This window comes from Hippocampus zosterae, chromosome 3, assembly GCF_025434085.1.
Source record: "Hippocampus zosterae strain Florida chromosome 3, ASM2543408v3, whole genome shotgun sequence".
NCBI classification, from domain to species: Eukaryota; Metazoa; Chordata; class Actinopteri; order Syngnathiformes; family Syngnathidae; genus Hippocampus; species Hippocampus zosterae.
Genome location: NC_067453.1, coordinates 21,215,974 through 21,240,716, shown reverse-complemented (window position 1 = coordinate 21,240,716; position 24,743 = coordinate 21,215,974). Strand labels below are relative to the sequence as shown.

Sequence of the window (24,743 nt, the reverse complement as noted above, 5' to 3'; positions counted from 1 at the left end):
AACCGATTCAGGGTGTCCCCCGCCTACTGCCCGAAGACGGCTGGGATAGGCTCCAGCACCCCCCGCGACCCTAGTGAGGATCATGCGGTTCAGAAAATGGATGGATGGATTCCTAAACACATGTGTAAAGTACATGCAGTCGCTAAATTTGTTGCAAGGTTTTTTTTGTGGGGTGGGGTTCAGGGGGTTGAAAAGTCGCTAAACCTAGCAAAAAAAAACCCAACAAAAGTGCTAAGTTGGAATCAATTTACCTGGGCTAGACTCCAGCTCACCTACAACGCACACGAATGGATGCCCGACAGACTCAGCGTCTCATTCAAAGACACTTCAACAGTGGATTCAAACGGACGAGCCTCGGTCACTGGACCGGCGACCCGGGTCTGGAAGAATCCAAAGCGTGCTAGGAAAAGTGCAGGGGGCAACGGCAACGTCTCAGAAATAAGAGTGCTATCCGCTCCTGTGTGCAAGGGGCAACAGGAGGATCACGGCCCTAAGTCCGATAAATCATACATACTCATGCCAAACAATCATAAATATTAAAATTGTACAATTCCGGAAACGCTAAACTTAATTTGTGTGTTCTGTGTGCTCGTGAAACTTATATTGAGAGTTTTTTGAAAAATTTTTTGGTTGGTTCGTTCTCTCAGCTTGCCAGACTAGATTAAAATGGAAGCTCATCAGTCTCCTTGGCCGTTGTCTGATAAAACTTTTTATTTGAAGGGTGTCCTATCTGCTGTGTCTCTTGTGTCTTCCTCCAGTGCGCAACCTGATTTGAAATATAGCCTTAGATAATAAGGGAGAAAAATAGAGTGGTGTTGCGCCCGAGAGCCGGTGTCAGCTTAATCAATCATTTTTAAATGCGGGCGGGCGAGCTTACTCCACTCTCTTCACGTCCTTCCTCTTCTAAACAAAGTGACAGCAGCATAATTCATTTTTACTCAGAAATTAAAATTTGTCCTTGTGTCTTTTTGGTTCAAACCCAGGGCAATGTTATCTGCGTATTTGTGTGGATGTGGGTGGATGTGTAAGACTCGGGTATAGACTTTCAGGACAAATTTGAGCATTTTTCCCACTTTCTAACATCAGCACAGGCCCAGTTGTCCACCGTCTCTGAAATTGTGTCCTGAGAGATTGTCAGCAAGGTTCAAAGGTCAGTTTAGGCACTTCAACAGAGATCCGGTACACACACTGTAGAATCAATAATAAAAACACATTTTCCTCATCATGTGAGGTCTCATACTGGTAAAATGTTGAAAAAGGGGTACGTGTGTATCACGCTTAGCTCTGGAATAGTGGCTGTTATATTACAGTTCCAGGTCCTCTTAGATTCAATAGGTGAGGAGTGAACAGGGTGAAAAGGTCAAGGCAATTTGGAGGAGCTTAAATTAAGCAGAGGGAAAGAAATTTGGCCTGCTTGCTTGGCAGTCAGAGCTACCCATTGGCTCCCTGACAAAAAGTCGGCCCTCGCTGTAGCGCAGCTCAGAAAGTTAGACAGTGTTATAAAATAGCCTTGTTGCTGTGCTATACAAGCTGCGGTGGATAAGTGAAAGCATCGGACAGGCCAAAGCCATATAGATCCTCTCTTGGGGTGCTCGTTTTCATTGTCTGCATCACTGGATATGCAATGAGTACAATAACAGTCTGATGGGATGTTATTCAAGAATCCTATTGAGAAAAAAAATCAGCATATCCAAGAGTGACCATGTTCAGGATTAATGGACACTGTCGGAGTGGTAATTGTGTCACTACACTTCAAGTTCAATTCTGTTATGAATCTTGGATATTACATTGATGAAAGTTCTCAGTCCCTAATGAGAATTTGAAGACGTGGTTGACATCAAAATGGCTGTGACGATGGAGCTGCCAACGATCCCGTAAGAATCCCACAAGGTGTACATGAAAGCATGGTAAAGAAGTCGTTTTTAGCTTGGATTTGAAATATATCATTTGTGATGCCGTTCCCGGAACTTTTCTGACACACCTCCGATAAACTGGTCTGAAGTACAGTAATAGTATATTCAGATTATTATTTTATTTATGATATATTTTTACAAATTAATCAACCAATTAACTTATCTGAATTTTATTCAGCCAATATCAGAATCAGCATTAGCCTAAAAAAATCGACATTAGCTGGGGCCTAATAATTAGTTAACGTTATGCTTGATTAATCAGACATCTCAGAGAAATCAAATTTAGCAATCAAAAGGTGAATTCTGATAGAAACGGGAATAAAGCACAGTTGACGGTCTAGAAGAGCTACATCTTTTTTTACCATGTCGTAATGCAAAAAAGATGGTCAAAGAGCTCCCAGGGGGCAGACGCATCTCACGGTCCACGTGTGCGTGCAAGATGGGCGTGTGGGCCCTCGTGATCACATGTGGCAGCACGCTGGTTTGAACCGTAGCAACAAGCCGAGCAGAGCACGCTGGTTGCCGCATATAATGGCAACCTCTTCACCTTTGAAATAACACGATGCATGGGCGAAAAGAAGAGTTCGGTGGTGCGTAAAGGTAGTGACAAGGTGTCATTGCCGAGTAAAAGTGCACCGGTTCGATCAGCGTGGATTACTTACGAGGCCCTGTGTATTCATTCCTCCTTTTGGCAACCTCTCCCTCCTTCCCCCCCCCCCCCCCCTCCAGTTTGCACGAGTGGAGCGCTCACTAGCGCTGCCAGTGGACAATCAGACCCGCACACCCACCTCCACACAAGCTCGCATTTCTCATTTTGTTACTTCTACTCCAAATTACATCGCTGTGGCTTGGTGGCGCGGAGAGGGTGAAAAAGCGGAGAGAATAGTTAGAAGTGCACGCCGCAGCGAGGCAGCGAACCGCCACATCCAACATGGAGTCCCCGCCTGATCCAGCGAGCGACCCGGGCAACAGCGCCTCGGAGCCGGCTACCCCGGTCAGGGAAACCCCGGCAAGCCTGGAGACGCTCCGGAAAGCGGACCACCCAGCCCCGGTTCGAAGGCAGACCTGCTCGAGCACCAACAGAGGTGAGTAAGGCTGTGGAGAAATGTGACGAGCGTTTTGGGGGACCGTGAAACTTCCACATGAATTAAATAGCTCCGGTGAAATAATTGCAGGGTATCAGCATGGAGCTGCTTTCATTCGAGTGGGCGCAGCGGTTTATTATTTCTTTTTGGAACGCATTAATAGCGTTCATTCATCACAGTTCAAAACATATCTGATATAACCAGTCACATGGATAACCAATTACGTTCTCGTTATTTTTATGTGGAGCAAATGCGTTCCAAGCGGGGTGTCAAAAGTTTACAAACTGTGGACCGCTTTATCGATCGAGCTTGGCGTGGATGTGGGCTGTGAGCCAGCTCGCGAACGTTTGACTGAAATGACTCAATTTTTTTACTGTGCGTTAAAAAAAAAACAAAACACGTCCCGGCTGCTGGATTTGGTTGTCTTTTACGCACCGCGCCTTCTACGTGGAAAGCCTTACACACTGGGCCTTCCATTAAAAATAATGTGTGTGTTAGTTGCGTGTACTGTCTTGGGATTTATTCGTGTTGTACAGTACAAGAGACAATTTAACCACACCCCCACGGTAGTCCTCTTCTCGTCCAAGTTAAAAAGATGTGTTTTTTTAACTGATTCCTCTAAGATGAGTGGGTGTCCATTCGCCACACAATTGAATATAATGACGTGCTGCCCACTGATTAATTCATTTGAGGGTGTTTTGTGTACATGTGCGCGCGCCCTCGTCTTCCTGCCGTGTATATTTAGAGTGTGATATGGGGAATGTGGAATGTGAGCTGGTTATGTAACAGGTTTAGCCATAAACACAGGCGCACAAGACGAGGGTTAGACATCATCACATAATCGTCAGTTACAGATCTTTTCCTTTCTCACCACTTTACGGGCACTTTTGGAGCTGATGTTCGGTGAAATAAAAACCACCCCTCCGGTATTTACACAGCAACAAAGGAGAGGGGGAAAAAGTGTGTGACTTGTGGCTTGGCAAAGGCTGACTGCTGTTATGTAATAGCGGGGCAAAGACAGGTAGTTGGGAAGCTCAGATGGATTTTTTTTCTCTTTCTCCTCTTCACGAGTCTGACTTTGAGAGTCTCCTAACCTGCTGACCCACATTCACCCCCCACCACCCTATTTTATGCACACGATTAAAGAGTGTCTGGGAAGGAGAAGGAACGACAGGGAAAAAGAACGCCTCTTGTCTGTTATGTAATGCCGAGTAGGGAGAAAGAAAAAGCAGACGCATGTTTAACCCCTCCTGATTTGAATGAGTCGTCCCGCTGTTCGGTTTCTAGTAAGGTTAAATGACTACAAGAGAAAAGTCACTTTGCTTTGACAACTTTTTACAATTTTTGGGGGTCCAAACTTGGCACGACAACTCTTATGTGAAATAGATTGCAATAGATCCTCCGAATTGATTGTCTTGCTCACAGAGCAGTTCATTGAGCATTCCGGTCATTCCGGTCAATCAGTTTTTTTTTCCTTTTCTTGATGCTACACAGCTTCGGTTTCATGATTTCGTGGAAAAAGTAGACAATTGATTCGTAGCTCATTTCAAATGATCTTCAAGTAGCTGTCTGCAAACTTGATCGCTGTAATTACAATCTGTTGTTGTTGTGTCACTGCCACCTGATCAATAGCCTCTTAAATGTTGGATTGCGGACACAAAGCAAAACACGCATTGGTTTGAAAAAGAGGCCTCTTTAGGATTGCGATGCAGTGAAGCTCAAGAAATCTTCATTCACAGTACAATGTTAGGACAGCTGTACAAAATCAAATAATTCACGTTAGGAGCCACCTTTTCCCATACCATTAGCAAGAACCGATACTTGACAATTCCATTATGCAGGCCCCAAGCATGCCGGGGGCCCCTTCGAAGAAGCCCACCTGGTTGATACATTAGTTATAGAATCTTATATTCCTTCATCCCTGTCGAACAAAAGTGGCGGGAGGCTGGCGGGAGGCTAGCGGCGGGGGGGGGGGGGGGGGGGGCTCCCGGTCATTTAACATAATATCATTCACAATATTTTTAATTTCTGTGTCATCGGGAAAATATCGGTTACCCTTTGTGACGATCACTGCAATTACCAGGGTCCAGATTTTGGTTCATTGTTTTGACATTACATCTTGAAATTTTGCTGAGAACATTTTCATGAAATATTATTTAAAACTTTTATTGAGCATGACTTAAAATTCATTCAAACATGACTCTTTTTGTATTTGCAAATATGTGAATGTGCTTCTTCGTCAGGGTTTGTACAAGATCGCGAATGGCCGCAAAGATTAATTTTTATGGTTTCAAACTGTTTTTCTTGTCGCAAAGAAATTTTGAACATGTTCGCATCCTATTCCTTTAAACACAAAGAGTGATTTACAAACTAGTCTCTGTCCACATCGTTGAATAAGAATAAGAAGAAAAGAAAGAAAGCAAAGCACCAGCCATTAGACAACTTGCTGTTGCCAGCTGGTGCACTTGTTGCTAGCACCTAGCATTTAACAGCTAGCTGCTGGCCAGGAACGGTGAAGACTTGTGTCAAATCATACACTGACAACATATTTTACTCGCGATTTCATGGCGTCCTAAATTAGCCATTGAACGTTGCGTTAATGTTGCTAGCAACTGTGTGATAGCCATACAAACTATCATAAGGGCCGCCGAAATGTTGAAAAAATAAGTCAAACTAGCCGTCATGCCATCACTTGGGCCCACCCTCAAAATAAAAGCCTGTTAAGGCTATTGCATTGTCATCAGGATATTATTTGGTAAGCTTTTATTTTGAAGTTAGCCTTGTGTTACGTTGTACGTTTGAGGCTTCATTGACATGGGTAAATGACGGCGCACGCACCAAATAAACCACCATGGCATACCAAATCCTCCATTTTATTTATTTGTTCATTTATTTATTTTGAGATACCCAAATGACTGAAGGAGTCATATGAGTATCACAAAAATGGAAATAGAACAACAGAGGTTACTGTGGACTCATGTGAAATCCGGGTATGCCATACTCAGTCCCGGTACTACAGAGGCAAAAATTGAGACGTGCTGGTACTCCTTTTACCACTGCATACTGGCCCACTTAAAGTACTAACTGTACTGTATGTATAAAGATTATTCGGCTGTGAGAGCCAGTCAGTCAGAATGGCTAGGGTGTTGTCTCTCTTGTGGCATCAAATTGCATTCTTCAGTGTAATTATCACATTCCATGTATAATTATTATGATACATCGTTAGTCACACACGCACAATTTACATTTATCAAGATACTGTCCAGAGAGGTATGCGTTACACAAAAGGTTTATTATTCTGCTTGTAGTGTGCTGTGGCGTAAGGCATCACTGTACGACATCGACAGTCAACTACAACTAAGATGATATTGATGTCATTTCTTTTGGAAGAAAAAGAAATCCCTCAGCATACTTTCAATTGAATCAATCAATGTTCTGTGCTTAACACCAGCTTGTAGTTCATATTAATATTTCAGAGCTGTGGGAGGGTTTTTAGAAGTGATTTGCTTGTAGAAAACAAATCAAACCTGACATTACAGCTTGGTGTCTGATTGAAACTGAAATCAGCCCCTGTTAACGGACGTATTGTCAGACTTTCTTTCATCCAGCGGTTTTATTTTTGGACTGTGAAATGAGAGATCTCAGCTCTCACGGTGGCAGCCTTTATTTTGTTGTCGCCGCTTCTCAGTGGACGCGGTGCAGCCAAGCGAAAAATATTTTTGATATATATATATATATATATATATATATATATATATATATATATATATATATATATATATATATATATATATATATATATATATATATATATATACTGGACTACCGGGCCGCCCCTATATATATATATATATATATATATATATATATATATAGGGGCGGCCCGGTAGTCCAGTGGTTAGCACGTCGGCTTCACAGTGCAGAGGTACCGGGTTCAATTCCAGCTCCGGCCTCCCTGTGTGGAGTTTGCATGTTCTCCCCGGGCTTGCGTGGATTTTCTCCGGGTGCTCCGGTTTCCTCCCACATTCCAAAAACATGCGTGGCAGGCTGATTGAACGCTCTAAATTGTCCCTAGGTGTGAGTGTGAGCGTGGATGGTTGTTCGTCTCTGTGTGCCCTGCGATTGGCTGGCAACCGATTCAGGGTGTCCCCCGCCTACTGCCCGAAGACAGCTGGGATAGGCTCCATCACCCCCCGCGACCCTAGTGAGGATCAAGCGGCTCGGAAGATGAATGAATGAATGAATATATATATAATATATATTTTTTTCTCTGAAAATCTTTTAAGACCACAAAGGTGCCTTGGAGCTTTCATGCTACTTGAGCGGACATTGCTTCACTTCGTGACTTCTCAAATTTCATGAGCTAGTGCTAGAAAACGATTTTTTGGTCTTTCTGTCGATACCATCAATATTGAATTTCACCCCTCCTGTGTTTTTATTTTACAGGTGATAATCTCACTTATTTAAAGCTCTTGTGCCATGCACTTGTTCCTTTTTTTTTTTTTTTTGAAGGATTGATTTGTGAAACTGGCCAGCAAACATCTGTTAGCTCACCTGACAAAATGTGTTTCTCTTCTGCTCACTGTGCGGGCAATGACATCTGCTCCCAGTTTAGACTTTGGCATTGCTCCTGCGGAAGAAAATAAGGTATTCTGGTTTTATAGATTTCAAAGGTCAATTTGCATTTGAGCGTAGGAATGCTTATCTAAGGAGGCGGTGAGTTTCAACGTAACATCAGAATGAAATGTTGCTCGCATCCACCTTTTTTCTCCATACAAGAAGCACTCTCGGTTCTCTTCCCGTGACTGTTTGAAGACACAAATTTAGAAGTCTTGTCTGTGCGTCTGCTTATTTTGCATTCAGGAAGTTTTCAGATGAATTTGCATGGCTTTTCTGGCTCACAAGACATTTTATTAGGCACACATGCAGAATTCAAAGTAGTGATGCTCACCTTGGATTTGAATTGTCAGATAGGTTTTCATGTACTTTTCCAATTTTTTTTTATTCATGTGATGTAGAACTTTACTGCTCTTTTTTTTCAAACTAAATCAGAAGTTTGAAACGCTCAATGAATACCTCTCAGTGTATGATGTAGTGCTGCTGTACAACTTATAAACACATTGTTGGCTCGCTCCATAGCATACAGGTGTGATCTCAGTACTAAGTGTTCAGTGTGTTTTGAATGCTGAGATGTATTTTGTAGTTGATTCCTGCAAATGCTGCAACTATTAGTAGACTTCAAACAAATTCTAATCGTCCATGCAAAAATCGATGATCAGTTGTAAAGTCACAATTTGCCAATGGATCAATTTATTCATCGATCCTATTTTCTGTGGATTGAATGCATTTTAAGGAGACTTTAGGTATTATAGTTAGTCCCCCCCCCCCCCCCCCCCCCATTGCATTTTAACAGGCGTCAATGATACGTGAATTGGAGCTATTTGTGGGCCAGGGCAGTCCCAATTACCCCCGAATAGCAGGGGATGACTATCCATCCATTTACCCATCCATTTTCTGATCCACCTTATCCTCAGAAGGCTTGCGGGGGGTGTTGGAACCTATCCCAGCTATCTTCGGGCAGTAGGCTGGGGACACCCTGAACCGGTTGCCAGACAATCGCAGGGCACACGTAGACGAACAACCATCCGCGCTCACGTTCACACGAAGGGACAATTTTGAGTGTTGAACCAGCCTGTCATGCATGTTTTTTCGGAATGTGGGAAGAAACTGGACTACCCGGAGAAAACCCACGCAGGCTCGGGGAGATCATGTAAAGCCTTGCTATTATATGTTTGGACAAATAGAGTGTCATGACGTTTTGAAGTATCACTCCAACTCAATACTGCTTCATGTTTTCCCCGTAGTGTTAATGGAATTCAACATTTTATATCCATACAGTAGTTTCTAAAGATGGAAGAAAAAAACCCCACATTGTCACATTCCGCTCGAGCTCCTGCTGATGTAACCTCCTGCATGTTAAAACACTTCAAACCACATCATAATACATGACAAATTGGATCTTTAAACGAGCTATTTTTAATTCAGGATGCTGTTTTGGTCAATTTCGGTTGCCTGATTATGTTTCACGAATGACTGACTGCGCCTCAGCTCCCACACGCTTCTTTCCCCACAACAACATGGTTTTATTATCTTCTGCATCCTTAATGAAATAAACCATTGCCTTGACCAACATGATAGATTTCAAGAGCTTTCAAATGGTGGAGTATCGTAAACACACATCTCGACAAAGTGAATAGCATAGCAGCATTTTGCTTTTAGATGTTAGCCCATCTGTTTTTTTTTCCCCCGCCCCCAAAGGTCAAGTTGTATTTTTTTTTTTTGGTGTCTTTTACGCTGCCTCTCCTTTTCCCTACTGCACCGACAGCAAACTTAATTGATCTTTGTTGTTTTTATTGTACATATTTTTTTGTTTCTGTTTCCTTTTTTTTTTTTTTTTTTTTTGGTTGTTGTCAAACTGATTATCACGTGCTGTCCAGAGCAGCTAATTTTTGTGTCCACTAGCAGTTTTTTAATGGCTGCGCGAGCTGTGTTCAGGTTCACTTTATAAATGAAATTGATTGTGATTATTTCTGTCGGTACAGTCTTAAAAAACGGATTACCTGGGGAGAATTAACATTAGCATTGGAACGCTAAAGTAAACACACTCTGTGATCACAGTTGAATGATTCCGTTGTTTTGTGGATTTTGTTTTGTGATGTTCGATTAATTCTGTATTTCTACAAATGTTTGCATTTGGGTGAAACATATGCCACGTTCAAGAACATTTGTAAAATATTTGATTTAAAAAAAAACAATGTTTTCATCACATTTGTAAAATATCTTTGCATTATAAAATATCGGCGAGGACAGAAGTTGTTTTCGGAAGTTATTGTGTTTAATTAATTTTATTCTTGGCAGATTGCACATCATATATATGTATTTATTTTGTTTTCCAAAGGAGGATGGCAAATACTGGCCTGCAATTGTCCATTCATTCTCGGTCCCACCTAGCCACACGAGAAGGACACCCAATTTTTTTTGTTTCAACCGTTTTTTCCCCTTTTATTTTTCACATTGCCAGTTCTCATTGAAATTGAAAAATCCCAGCCCCTTAACAAAGTTCATCCAAATCTGAAATCCATAATTTGACTTTCACAACTCCATATGCTTTCAATCAGCATGGGCACTTTATTTAAGTGTTGCGGGTGTCGCAGTTAATTTAAACTGACATGTTACGAGACGTTTACACAGCGCAGGAAATGTGAGGCAGGAAATGACAAATTAATGACCTGCACGTACAACAATATTGCAGTGTCTGTGCATTTCTTGGCTTTTTTTGGTAGTGCTGCGCTGGGAATAGACGCACAGGTAGATTTATCTGTAGATCCAGAAGTTTTATTCGTGTGATACCGTTTATTTTGGATTTATGTTGTGACTTTGCGTAGAAAAGGAAGTCGTTGAACGCTGTCAGAAATCAAATGTTGTGACAACCTTGTTGGATACATTCGGTCTATGAGCCTTCGCTTTAAAATCTCACTAAAAGTTACGACGTGAAACTTACCCTCTGCCAGATGTAAAAGTTGCTGTAATGTGGGGCAGTTTATTTCGGAGTTTAAATCACCAGCGGCTTCAAACTGGGGCTGGCGAGCAACTTTTGACTACTGATGGACACCAGATTTGACGCGAAATCTCCAGTGGTGAATGATAGCTCAGATCTAGGGCCCATTTACAGAAGTCGGTATGCAAGATGATGGGAGAAAAAAGTCTGAATAGTAATGACCGGAAATACTCCAGATGCATTATTGGAGGATGTTAAAGGCGTCTAAATTTAATGTGGTACACTGTGACCCGGGCGCTGGTGGCGCTTGGCTCAGTGCTTGCTCTGTGTCCCACTGACGCAACACGGGCCTCTCGGAAGGGGCCCTGCGGTGAAAAGGAGGTGCTGAGAGGGATGTAAAGGCTCATTCAAAGCGAGTCTTATGTCACGGCCAGGGCCGAGCCTTTCATATCTCCGACCGTGCGCAGAAACGGCGCAGTGCTCCCTTGCAGATAGGTACGCTTGTCAAGCTCCAAATCCTGGTGCTCTCCCGAGACGTGTGACCGGCGGTATCTTTTCTAGCCATCGTGTCTTTGCACCACATCACACTGCGCGGCATATGTTCTGCATCATGTCGTATGTGTCAAGTCATATGGACTTGACGCTGTGGTGAATGAAACCAGTGAAACTTTACCATCTTCACGGAGGCTGTAAAACTCTTACACATGGCTCGCATGTGGTCTCAGTGGACTTTGTGTGTGTGCGTGTGTGTGCGTGCGTGCGTGCGTGCCTACGAGCGTTGCAAAACAGGATGCCGCAGTGTTGTAAAATGCTTTGACGAACCTGAATTGGGGCCGAATAATTAATAAAATTCAGATCGATGTGGAAGTTTAGTAGACTCAAATCACAAAGGTTGCAATTGAGGAAAAAAAAGTCAGATTCTTTCGGTCAGTTGGTAGGCTTTAATGTTTTTCTCTATCTGTAATTTTTTAAACAATTTATTATTTATATAGTGTCTAGACATGTTTACGGCACGCTTGTTTGGTCGAATTTTGTGAACTTTTCATCGTGAGCGCTTGCAAGTCAAAAGTGTTTAGTAAGTTAACAACATGTTATTGAAGTGGATATGTCAAATCTGTTTCATTTCAATTCATGGTTCATTTGCATTTATTTTAATGTAAGCCTCGCTTATAAAACTTGTTGACAGGTGTTAATTTAAAAAAAGAAATCTTTCAGCTCGAGCCTGAATGATCTTTGCACAGTCCATCCCAGATCGTTGATGTCAAATTTAAACTATCTGGTGCATCTTGCCTCAGTTGTTCGTGAAGGGCAGAAACATACAGTCAAATCAACATGAAGTCAAATACAGTGATGCCCTTCCTGATTCAAATGATTTGCTCAATTAATGATCTGCTCAATTAGCAAGCTCTGCAGAAGCTGGATAACAATCCCAATCTTTTAAAAGTGTGTTGAAGCAGGGAGACATTATAAAACATCCAGGATAGCGGCACTCAGGAACCGGAATTTGCCACCCCTGCTCTGTGGTGTCAGTGAACTCAGCTCACCTGATAAGCAGCAATGTGGCAAATAATCAAAATTCCATCAAAACAACACATAAAGAAAGCACCATTGACGGGCTAACATTTAGCATCGCTGCGAGCAGTGTTATAACCCTTTACACCGTGGATATTTGAAAACAAAAGGTGGAGCAGCACATGTAGGCAGACAATTACAAAATACTCCCAGGGATATATCCTTTATCCTCTGTGAAAAACAACACCTGTTGCTGCAACTTATAGAGTGACACTAGTTGTAAAGCTATTCTTTTCGTTTATCTCTCTGATTTTTGCTGCCAAGATGAGCACACCTGAAGAAGCAGGACAATGAATTGAAATGAAACGATTAATTATGATGCACAAACTTTTCACTTCTTTACGTTCTATATAATGATGTCATTATTGTTTGTTGTTTTTTGTGTCAGGTTGGACTGGATTAGTGGCATTTGCATTCATTTTAATGGGTAAAGAGGATTTGAGGCACCACTGTAATACAATGCCACCTCATGATAAGAATATATACATTTATGAATACTTTTTTTTTCTTATCAAAATGCGCAAAAGTCCTAAAACATATTTTATTTATTTTTTATTCTCTTTTATTTAAGTTCTTTATTTAATTTACATATTTGCACCCAACCTATTCTCCAATCATATTGTAATATTAATGTGATATAAGAAAATCACATTATCTGCAATTCTCACCCATGGAATTTGCCATTGTCCTTTTCTATACAGCCAATTTGATGTTATTAATGAACAAACTTTATTAATCGGCCGCAATAAATAAATAAAATAAACTTTGGGAGATAAAGCAACTTGAAAATCAGTGTCATTTCTCTTGGCTTGATGACTTATATTGGAATAACAGGCACGACTTAATCTCATAAATAAAAAAGGGAAGTGATACGGATCCGTCCCCTCCAGGTACTGGCGCCCCTTAATCGAATTAGCTCCACTCGCAGGCTTGACGGGCTCTTCAAACACCCCTGGTGACTTTTGAGTGCCGATTACAATCAGCTACTATTTTCAGCTTTGATTAAAATCTGTTGAGGTTGGTCACTGTTTTTTTTTCTCTGCAGCACGGAACTGACTAATGTGGTTAGTTAAACAATGCCAATGTTAAAGAGTTAATAATGTGTACACAAGTACACAGCAGCGGTGGCTGTTTGAAAGTGCTTTATAAATACTGTTGACTTGACTTGACTTGACAAGTCCTGTTCAAATGGAATTATGGAACGCAGTACTTGCACTTTTGGCTTGGATATTTCAGGAAGAAGAAGGTTTGTTTGTTTCGTCATTTAATATTTAATAAAGAACACTTTGACATGGCCTAAAAAGGGCAAAAAAAACAGATGAAGACAAATAAAAGTTAAATGACCATCATTGTTATTCTTTGTTTTTTACATTATGCATAACTCTCATTTGTTTTGGAATAATATAATTGTAATATGTAATTGTTACATAGCTTGGTGCATTTGTAGGCTATTGAAAACATTAATTTCTGATTTTTTGGGTGGGAGGGGCTTGGAACGGATTAGGGCATTTACATAGAAAACGCGTCTCCACTTATAAGTTTTCTAGTAAAGAAATTTCTTCCAGAACCAATTACTTTCGTAAGTAGATGTACCACTGTTGACTTGCTTGGGATATTTGGCTCTCAGCTAAAATTTATAGAAAATCTAAAAAGTTCACGCTATCGTGATATCATATAATGAAAGCAGGACATTTAAGTAGACGGATGCACTGGTGATTTGCTCATCTCAAACAATTAATTGAAACAAAAGTTAACAACAATGTTGAGACACCCCAATAAAAAATGTCAACGCCTCAATAAGTCGTCATGTGCTCTTGAGCATCAATTACAGCTTGACGACGACGACGTCAAAAACAATTCTGTCCCTTCTGTTGCTTTATGAAGCCTTCCTCGAGTACGAATGAATCCTGTTTTTATTTGGATTGAGCTCCCGCTTGCCGATTGATCGCTTTAGGAGGGCCCACCCAAGACGGCGGCGCGGCAAGCGCCGCGGCGCTCTGCGGTGTCACCGTGCTGCTTTCTGACAGTGATTGAAAGAAGGAGTCACCGTCCTCACTCCCTCTCGCTGACAAATATCCTCCGCCTGATCAATCACTATTTGCTGCTTTATCTGACTAATGCAGTACTTAAGAGGCAATAATTAACTGCACGCGGGGGGGTTGTTAAAAGCCTATTTTTACGTGACAGACAGAAATAGGCACACGAGAGACGGCGAAGGCCTTGGGGTGATGCCGATAGTGGCGTATCTCGCACAGGTTTTTATTTTTTTTGCGTGGCGCACTGTGAACTTATCAAGCGCTTGACAATCCGTTCTTACGAATGCTTGGAGAAAAGGCGAATCACGAAGAAAAGTTTTGCGCCAAATTCTCAGGCCGTGGCGTTTACAGCGCTGCGGTTTGTTCATTGGTGTTGCGTGACAACAATTGCGGCCTGTGATCCTCATTAACTTCTGCTTGCGCACTGCATGCTCTTCGCCGGCGCCCTGCCTCAGTGTCTTGTCAAAGAGCCACTTCATCTCCATCAGGGTCCGGTGGAATTTTGTTGCACACTTTTAATTAGACAAAGTGCTTTTTAAACAACGAACTATCCTCCACACATCAGACAGTCATGCAAACAGGGTTTCTCAGCCTTTGCTTCCTCTTTTGTTCTTGTTTGTTTTGTTCGTTATGAGTCAGTCTAAGGTTCCTTCCCTCCTTTCTGCAGTTTTCTTGTAGACTAAAAGTTAGAAAGCCTTGTTTTAGCCATGCATGAATTTAATTTGGCCGGGGAGAATGGCGGGAGTTGCTATAGCATGGTCGCGGCTCAACTTTCCATGCTGTCATTCTGCGGTGTTTTGGGTCACCAAACGAGTTGAGACTGAATCAAGAGCAAATCTGATGGTAACAGCCATGGAGTGCACCATTTTGTCCAATTACTCCAAGAAATGAAATATCCACATAGGATTGCAATTTGGGCTACAAAAAAAAAAAGTTAAGATAAATTGATGATTTAAAAAAAATGGCACAACATTTTTCCCCATTGTACGCCATCCACACAGACATTTCCAGACCACGTAAGCATCCATTGTTGTCTGTCTTCACCACTTTTCATCATCTACAAGTATTAATGACACCGCAAAATGAAGCGTTGTTCAGTCAATTGGCTCTAAAACTATTTGCGATCGTGCCAACCCTAGCCGCAATTAAAGATCATTTTAATCATCAGTTCATCTGGGGATTTTTTTTTTGAGAGGGCATTTCCTCAGCAAACAATTTGACCGACTTCGGTCTCCCGTGTGGCACAAAGAAAGAGAATGCGTGGCTGCAGGCGAGCTCACAGGCTTAACCCCGTGCCGCCTCAAGGTGTGCAACGTAGCTTGGAGCTAAACTTGGAAAAGTATCTTTGGATCAGTTTCTCTGAGAGTAAAAGTGAATCACTTTAATACCTACCTTTCGCCTTTTGAACGAGCCGTTACGGCTAAAGCTACGCTCAAGATTTGAGCCGTAGTTGAACATTTATAAAAGTGAAATTTGGTGGCCCGGTGGTCTAGTGGTTAGTGCGTCGACCTCACAGTGGGTTCAATCCCGGCTCCGGCCTTCCTGTGTGGACTTTGTTTCTCCCCAGGCCTGCGTGGGTTTTCTCCGGGTGCTCCGGTTTCCTCCCACATTCCAAAAAAACATGCATGGCAGGCTAATTGAACACTAAATTGTCCCTAAGTGTGAGTGTGAGTGCGGATGGTTGTTCGTCTCTGTCTGCCCTGCAATTGGCTGGCAACTGGTTCAGGGTGTCCCCTCCTACTGCCTGAAGGCGGTTGAGATAGACTCCAGCGCCCCCCGCGACCCTTGTGAGGATTAAGCGGATCTTAAAATGGGTGGATGGAAGTTATTCGATTGTAGCGTTGATTTGTATTTTTTTTCTAGCTAGCCGTATTAAAAACCTGAGCATACTTTTGTGGCAAGTTTCGTGGACACGTTTCAATTCACAAATCACTGCCCCTCAATGATGGAAAACAATCTGTTTATGGTTGCTGCTGATATAAGACGTGTGGCAAATGAAATGGACCAGCAAGGTAAAGCGTGAAAGGGGAATTGCGTTTCAAGAAGTGGTTCAGTACATGCTGATTGTCGTAAATCCTTCGTCAGAACCTCGTTGCCGGTCAATTTTAACAGAATTCAAGCACATTACCTCTTTAGACCAGGAGGTAACCTCCATCATTCCCTCCTTCCCTAAACAAATGTAGCTGTCAGAAGTGTAAACACTTTTTGTTTGTTCTCATCATTATCTCGATCAAGCGCAAAGTGCAAGGCAGTGCCTTTCTCGTAAAACTGCCAAACCAATTTCCAAAAAACATTGTTGAGGGCTATTGTGTTGGATAGTTCAGGACCGTCACGGGTCACCTGTTAACTGGGTTTCATTGCGATGTTTGTAAGCTGAGCCCTTAGGCACCGTGATGTCATTTTTAGTCGACAGCAAGTGGTAAAATCAGGGTGTGTTGGAAGAGGGAGACATCTAAAACATTGTGGATACGTGCCCTCGACGACGGCAGTTTGATACCTGTCGCATACACCAAATTATTGTCAAGAATGAATTTTACTTGACTTTCCCCTTATGCCGAGGCGACAACCCACGCAGGCCAAAAAGTGAACAGCAGCAAGCCTTTTCTTACTTAAGCACATCGGAAAACATGCTAACTAATGAAGCTAACACCTCTCAACCTACCTTTAATGTTTCGACCAAATTTCAATGTCACTGAGTGGTAAGTGAACCCCCACTGCCAGAACAGGAGTCAGACGATTTGACAACCCTGTTCATCCTTTGATGCTAATTTGTACGACCTCGGGGGCTTTGACTTATTTGAACGTTCGTAATGCTGCATGTGGCTGGACCCCCCCCCCCCCCCCCAAATAAAAACAAAACCCCAACAAAGCGTCTCGCTTTGTGGAGCTCAGATGGTCATTGACAGGGCACGTGTACAAAGAGAAATACTTGATGCATGAGAAAACAACATTTGGGCATACTAGATTGCTAGATTGTCTGCATGTCATCAGCTCAGACGTGTTACGCCGAGCTGTTTTGATTCTGTGCTGAGGAAGGTGGACAGGAGAGATTGATGGAAGTTGTCCCCAGTCGGACTGATAATGGGCCATTCCTCTTGTAGGGAGTCGCGAGCACGGCGTTCTGCTGCATCTCCGACGTGCGCACGGCTGTGTTGAGGCGACGAAGCATTCCCTCACTCAATGCATATTTTCCAGAGGCCACATTCAGAGATGATCCCGATGATCCCCACCCCCCTTGGCGCTCTCTATCACATGATCCATGCATCAAGCTCACCTGGGAAAAGAGCCCTGTTGGCAGAAAAGGGGACTGGGGTTGGAGGGTTGGGGGGTTGTGCTTGTTTGTTTAACACATGTGCATCTTGTGCATGGTGCACTCAAACAAAGACAAACTGAACACGCTCGATTGAACACGTGCACATGCCACACCGCACACAGTTGGCAAACGTTAATGAAATCTTCTCTCAGTAGGTTTTGAAAAACTGTCTCAACAGTCCTCTTGTTAATACTGTACAATGATGGATGATCACGGCCTGTTTTTGACCATATAAAATATTAAAATAAGTACAGTATTTTCACGACTATTCGACGCACCGTACGGTTGGGCGCAGTCTCATTAATGGGTGACATTTCTGTATTTTACACGTAGACAGACCGCACTGTACCAATGGGCGCAGTTTTACAGTGGTAAAACATACGCCAGCTTAAACATACGGCATGCATGCGCACACGCTAACACGTTAGCTTGAAGCATACGGTAGCATGCCAAGACATACAGATACAAGCTAAAAACACGTTTTTAAAAAGATAAGATAAGATATCCTTTATTTGTCCCACAATGGGGAAATTTACAGCCTCCAGCAGCAAGAATGTAGGTAGAAAGAAGAAGAAAAAAAAACAACAAACACCGTTCAATTAAGTGCAATATAAACACAAAATGGATAAATCGCAGTGCTATTTACAATTGTCTTTCACATCATTTAATTATTATTATTATTATATTTGTTGTTATTTTTTATTCATCAGCCTGACAGCAGTCGGTAGGAACGAGCGTCGGTATCTCTCCTTCTTGCAGCGCGGGTGTAACAGTCTCTGGCTGAAGGAGCTACCAAGTGCTGTCAGGGCGGGCTGGAGGGGGTGGGAGGGACTGGCCATCATAGCTTTTAGCTTAGTTAGCATCCTTCTGTTGCCCACCTCCTCCAGAGTGTCAAGGGAGCAACCCAGGACAGAACTGGCCTTCCTGACCAGTCGCTCCAGTCTCTTTCTGTCCCGGGGTGAGATGCTGCCTGACCAGCAGACAATGCCATAATAGATGGCCGAGGCCACCACCGAGTTATAGAATGTCTTAAGGAGTGACCCCTGAACCCCAAAAGACCTCACTTTCCTGAGTAGGAAGAGTCGGCTCTGTCCTTTCCTAATTAGGGTGTCCAAAGGCAACGAAAGCAGAACTGAGTTCGGGTGTATTTTATTTAGCCATCGTACAATGTTCTCACGTTTTTCGATCAATCATCACCCAGAAATCCATCAAAGTCCTCATCCTCTGTATCAGAAGCAGAGGACTGCACATCCCAATTGTCATTGAACGCATCACATGCTAGTAATAATAATAATAATAATACATTTTATTTGTGGGCGCCTTTCTAGAAACTCAAGGACACCTTACAACAAGCAGTTAAAATCACGAGTACAATGTTAAAAAACTACATCAAATAAGATAAGAAAAAATACAACAAAATAAATAAATAAAACAATGGCTTTATGGTCTGAGTGAATAGGCTTGTCGAAACAGATGTGTTTTGAGGCGGGATTTGAAATGTGTTAATGAGGCTGTATTATGAAGGTCAGCGGGGAGTGAGTTCCATAGCTGGGGAGCAGAGCGACTGAAGGCTCTATTTCCCATGGTGACGAGGCGAGCAGGGGGGACAGAGAGGAGGACAGAGGAGGAGGAACGAAGAGAGCGGACAGGCGTAGGAATATGGATGAGGTCAGATAGGTATGGAGGGGCTAGGTCATGAATGGATTTGAATGTGAGTAGCAGGATTTTATATTGAATGCGGTGTAAAATGGGAAGCCAGTGGAGATGTTGGAGGACAGGTGTAATATGGTTTATGTATGGCGTGAGTGTGATAATGCGGGCGGCTGAATTTTGGACCAGCTGAAGCTTATGGAGGGTTTTTTGAGGGAGACCAAACAGAAGGGAATTACAGTAATCGAGTCGCGAGGTGACGAGGGTGTGTACAAGTATAGCAGTGGACTGAGGAGTGAGAGAAGAGCGGAGCCGGTGGATGTTTCGAAGATGATAATATGCAGAACGAGTGATGTGGTTGATATGTGAGGTGAAGGAGAGGGTGCTATCAAGGATGACACCCAGACTCTTGACCTGAGGGGAGGGGGAGATGGAAGAGCTTTCGAAGGGAATGGAGAAGTTGTTTATTTTGTTTAGATTGGATTTAGTGCCTATAAGGAGGAATTCAGTTTTATTGCTATTCAGTTTGAGGAAATTTGAGGTGAACCAAGATTTTAATTCCTGCAGGCAGTTGGTTAGGGAGGATGGTGGAAGTATGGTATTAGGTTTGGTAGAGATGTAGAGCTGGGTGTCATCCGCGTAGCAATGAAAATGAATGTGATGTTTCCTGAAGATATTACCCACGGGAAGAAGATAGATTAGAAATAGCAATGGGCCAAGGACAGAACCCTGAGGAACACCTGAAGTGAGGGGAAAGGGGTGAGATCTAAAACGTTTGAGCTGGATAAACTGGGTGCGGTCAGCTAGTGTGAGTTGCTACGCATTGCCGAGCGGAAAGAAGGAGCAGCAACAGCAAAGTCAACATTTCTCTCGTGTGAAGCTTTCCCACATTTGAAAGTAAAGAACAGAGCGAAACATGGTGGCAGCGCGCATGTGTGTGTAGAAAGAATTGAACAATTGTGCAAGTACCGTAATCCATCAAAAATGCTGAGTTCCCTCTTGTTGTTGCGTATTGTGGCGTAACTCGCCCAGCGCTGCCTCTCACTCTTTGTAAAGTTGTGTTTGCCATCGATCATCCATTGTTCCCATGCCGTTCGCAACTTTACTTTGAACGCCCGGTTTATGCCGATGTCCAGCGGTTGGAGTTCTTTAGTCAAGCCTCCGGGAATAACGGCAAGCTCAGAGTTCATTTGCTTGACTTGGTTTTTCACCGCTGCTGTAAGATGGGCACGCATGCCAAAAGCATAACCGGTGTCTTGAAGTTTGAACTGAGCTTCGTAGGCGTGTCTCTTTGTCGAATTTATTTTCAGGGGTTCTTAGAAACCAAAACCGGAGTTGTTTTGCAACAATGCACATTGCCACTTGTTCTACTTCTTCCTTTCATAACTTTGCTGCTGTGAATCTGGAATTTCTCCATTGCGAGACTAATAAAGGTTTTCTTATACAGGTGTTGGTACGTGCTTGCGGCGTCCCTTTAGCGTCCACTTACACGCCCACCCTTCACCATTGGCGGACTGCTCCCCAGCTTGCCTGTCCTCTCTCTCTCCCTCTCCATATATGTATATATACACGCCTACCCTTCCCTGATTGGCCGACTTCTTTCCCGCATGCCTGGCCACAGTCACTTCCGCCTTTTCTCTATATAAACAGCGTGTCGGCTGTCAGTCAGATTTTGGAACTCAGCGCATACAAAAGACGCCCCGCACCATAAGGCGTCCTGTCCATTTTGGAGAAAATTTAAGACTTATAATGGCGCCTTATAGTCGTGAAAATACGGTACATACATACCGGTGTATACATAAAAAATGGGAAAAAATGAATTGACTGTGCTCTATCAAATTCCTTTGTTTCAGCCATAACATTAGGACCTCTTACATAATATGATATTACAAGAAGACGATGCTTTGATTGGTTGCCCTTTGCAGTGATGTGGACCTGCACTGCATCATACTGTGAGCTGTTCCTAATATTTTGGACTCTCATGGAACCCAGTCATCGGTTTGTTTTCTATTCCACTGTCCCATTTTTTGACTTGCAGGTGAGCGGCAGGGTAAACCCTGGACTGGTCGCCATTCAATCACGAGGCACTTTTCGACAAACAGGAATTCCCACTCAAATTCCCGCCTCTGGACTTGACACTTGACACTTCAATCAACTAGACAAATTTTAAAGTTGTTACGACCAGCATACTGCGGGATAGCACAGTATTTTCTTCTTTTGTGTCTTCCCTTTGCTCTGCAAGAATGCCGAGGACATAAAATGAAATCTTTAAGAGCTCTTTTGATGCAGTTACATCATTTCCCATCATTGTGTGACATCAGTGTGTCTTCTGATCCACCGTTCAAAAGACGCTGCTCCAGCCATAGCTGTATATAGCGCAAGAGAACAAGTTCCGTCTTTGTTATTCAATAACAAGGTTCGCCGTGCAGGCTCTCAGTGTGTGAGCAGATGGTGAAAGGCTGGTGCATAATAGATCTCCGTATTAACCGTAGCGCATGCTGGGGGTGTCGGCGGATGTCGCGCAACAGAGTAGAAGAGAAGCGGTGACCTTCTGTCCCATGATTTACCCCCTCGCGCCCTTCACACTGCTCTCAAAATACTTTGTTTTAGCCAATTAAAGCGGCCAACTGAGCGTCAAGCAGGCTGCCGTTTTTCGCTCACCTGGACCCCGGTGCCACGATCGCTCTGTCATGGGAAGCGATGGCCGCGAGCGGGAGCCTTCGGCATGACGCCATGCCACCGCGGAGCCCGCTGGGTTGGCCGAGATTAATGTAGTGACCGCCTGGGAGTATGCAACGGTTTCACTCAGCGGGCTCACTTGTTTCCCACGGTGGTCTTGAAGGCATGCGCAGTGCATTTAGGAGAAAATAAATGTACTTTATTTGTCATGTTTACAATGTGCGGTCAGATTTGGTCTTTCTGTCCCTGAGGAGCAGTGGGCGGAAACTTTGGCGTAGATATTGTGGCTATACCATAAGATCAGATGAACTACACATGCACATTAATGCATCACTTTATTATTTGTTATTTTGACTTCAAAATGGCGCCGCGCGAGTGGCTGCCTTTCCAGCAGCGCCTATATTTTGTTGTTCTACTTCTTCCTTTCATAACTTTGCTGCTGTGAATCTGGAATTTCTCCATTGCGAGACTAATAAATGTTATCTTATCTTATCTTATTAAGAATTGTCAATTTTGTGCATTGTTGATTCGCTTTTCACAGCGGAATTCCCCATGTTGCCAGAGCATTTGATCTGATCTTTCATGATCCATGGAATATTGTTTGTGACAAGATACAGTCAGAACCCAAAGTTTGTTTCAAGCTTTTTCGCTTCCTTAGAAGTAAGCATGGCGGCCCCGTGGGCCAGTGGTTAGCGCTTCGACTCACAGTGCAGAGATCGCGGGTTCGATCCCGGCTGCAGCCTTCCTGTGTGGGTTTTCTCTGGGTACTCCGGTTTCCTCCCACATTCCAAAAAAACATGCATGGCAGGCTGATTGAACACTAAATCGGTGTGAGTGTGAACGCGGGTGGTTGTTCGTCTCTGCGTGCCCTGTGATTGGATGGTAACCGGTTCAGTGTACGTCCCGCCTACATGCCCTTGCAACCCTCGTGAGGATAAAGCGATTCAGAAAATGGATGGATGGATGAATAGTAATAAGCAGTAGAAGATGGGTCGGTTCTCCAAAACCAGGTTAGTGACCAAATAAGCAGAGAAAAGGTGCTTTTGGTGAAAAGGAGCATGTGAAACAATACAGTGACTTAGTTTGAAGCTACTGTCTTCAAGCAATTCAGGCAAAATGGAGTACGACGACTTGGCTCCGACCTGAAACTCATTAAGTTTGTCGGCTAAATAATACCGTCTTCAGCTGTGGGAACTTGTGCTTCATCCATGCAGTCCTACTATACGGTGTGCTTCAATTGCTCTGGGCAGCATTACTTAGGCCAATATAAGAGAGACCATTCAAAGAGATTCTCTTCATTCTTCTCTCAATAATATAAAAAAAAGAAAAACATCTATTTCATGGTGACTGGTCTGTCGAATCGCATGTAAATCTGCAAGGCAATGGTCATCTATCAAGAAACGGTAGTGATCAAGATACCATATGTTCACATTCGGTTCGAGAGGCAGATCCGTTTTTGGCTTAACAATGGGAGAAACTAGACACAACAATAGCGGGCGAGAGATGAGGGAGAGAACCTGAACGTGTGTGGTGCTCAGTAACCAGTGTGAGCACAGATTATGTGCTTCAAGGCTTTGGATTGAGTGCCAACATTGACAGTTGGGCTGGGAATTGCGTGTCGGGCTCGTCTCCTTTCGGAAGCACCACTGGGTCCGGGGGCTCATCTCGGTAGTCCGCCACCTCCCTGCTTCCTTGTGGCGGCATTGTAGTTCTGCTTCACCCAGGGAATGAGCGGGCCCCCCCAAAGGCTCTTGATGAGCTCCCACTAATGGCTGCTTCTTTGAAAGCCGGCAGGCCCGTTTGAGGGAGAAGGGTCTTTTACTTCTCTCCAGCTCAACTTGGCTGGGCATTCATTGAGCAGGCTTGCCCGGGCTTTGCTGTCCTGCCCGCATGATGGTACGCCAGGGGGCTGAAATGTCTGTCATTTGTTTCACTTTAAAAAAAGACGTTGATGATTTACCAATAAAAAGTAAACATGTTTTTTGATGATGTCTGGAGGTATGTTGAAAAAAAATGGGAGCAATACCGGAAGTTTCTGTACTGTTTTCATATTTCAAATGATAATTAGATGCTTGACGGGTGAGCCCTACGTGCGTCCATAGCGGGAAGGGTGGAGGGCGGTGGCTGAAGGGCACATCAACAGTGCTTATATTGTGCATTTATACACAAGGTAACTCAAAGTGCTTCACATAATTACCAAACAACAATCAAAAGTTAAAAACAAATCAAGACTTTTGGAAAAAAGAAAAGTTTGTAAATAACATAAAATAAAAATCTGTTTGCTAAAATTATAAAAGAACACACAGCGTAAGAAGATGATTTGGGGAAAAAATAATTTTTGGAATATTCCAGAAGAGTTTAATTGTAGGAATGGCGAAAAAAAAGTGTAGTTTTTAACCTGGATTTAAAAACATTTACACTTGAGGCTAACTTCAGTTCTGTTGGCATCTTAGTCCATTTGCATGCAGCATGACAGCTAAATGATGAAGCACCATGTTTGTTTATTGTCAATGTTTTATCTCATGTGTGCCGTAATGTGTTTTGTTACAGTTTCAGCTGTTGCAAAATTACTATATAAATAGTTGAAACATTGACTTGAATTGAACTCTGGGCTCCACAAATTGACCCGAATTTTCCGAACCCAGAACCTTACTGGGTTGATATTCCATGAGCATTTCAAAAGTAAGCGCTAACTGCTATGACGCTAGCAACTACGCAGTCTCAATTCCCGTATTCTTTTTTTAGTCTTTGGGGTCTACTGTACTATCGGGGTGTTTCTAGATTTCTGTGTTTTCGTGGTGGGTTCATAATTTTAAGTTACAGTAAAGCTGAGGAAAACAAATTACTTCTGATCATATTCTGATTTTGTTGACTCTGTTCTGATTTGATTTTAGTTTTTTTTGGTGAGTCATGTCTTTTTTTCCTATTGTGGTGAGC

The 24,743-nt window shown here is 43.0% G+C and overlaps 1 protein-coding gene across 1 annotated transcript in view; it reads left to right on the top strand.

Annotated features, from left to right (window-relative positions):
• The first annotated feature begins 2,660 nt into the window (after positions 1-2,660).
• Positions 2,661-24,743, top strand: part of roraa (RAR-related orphan receptor A, paralog a) — a 218,188-nt gene continuing 196,105 nt past the window's right edge. The window contains exon 1 of the mRNA XM_052060438.1: positions 2,661-2,998. Coding sequence (XP_051916398.1) covers positions 2,845-2,998 — 154 coding nt within the window. The 5' untranslated portion in view covers positions 2,661-2,844. The remainder of the gene's footprint in view (positions 2,999-24,743) is intronic.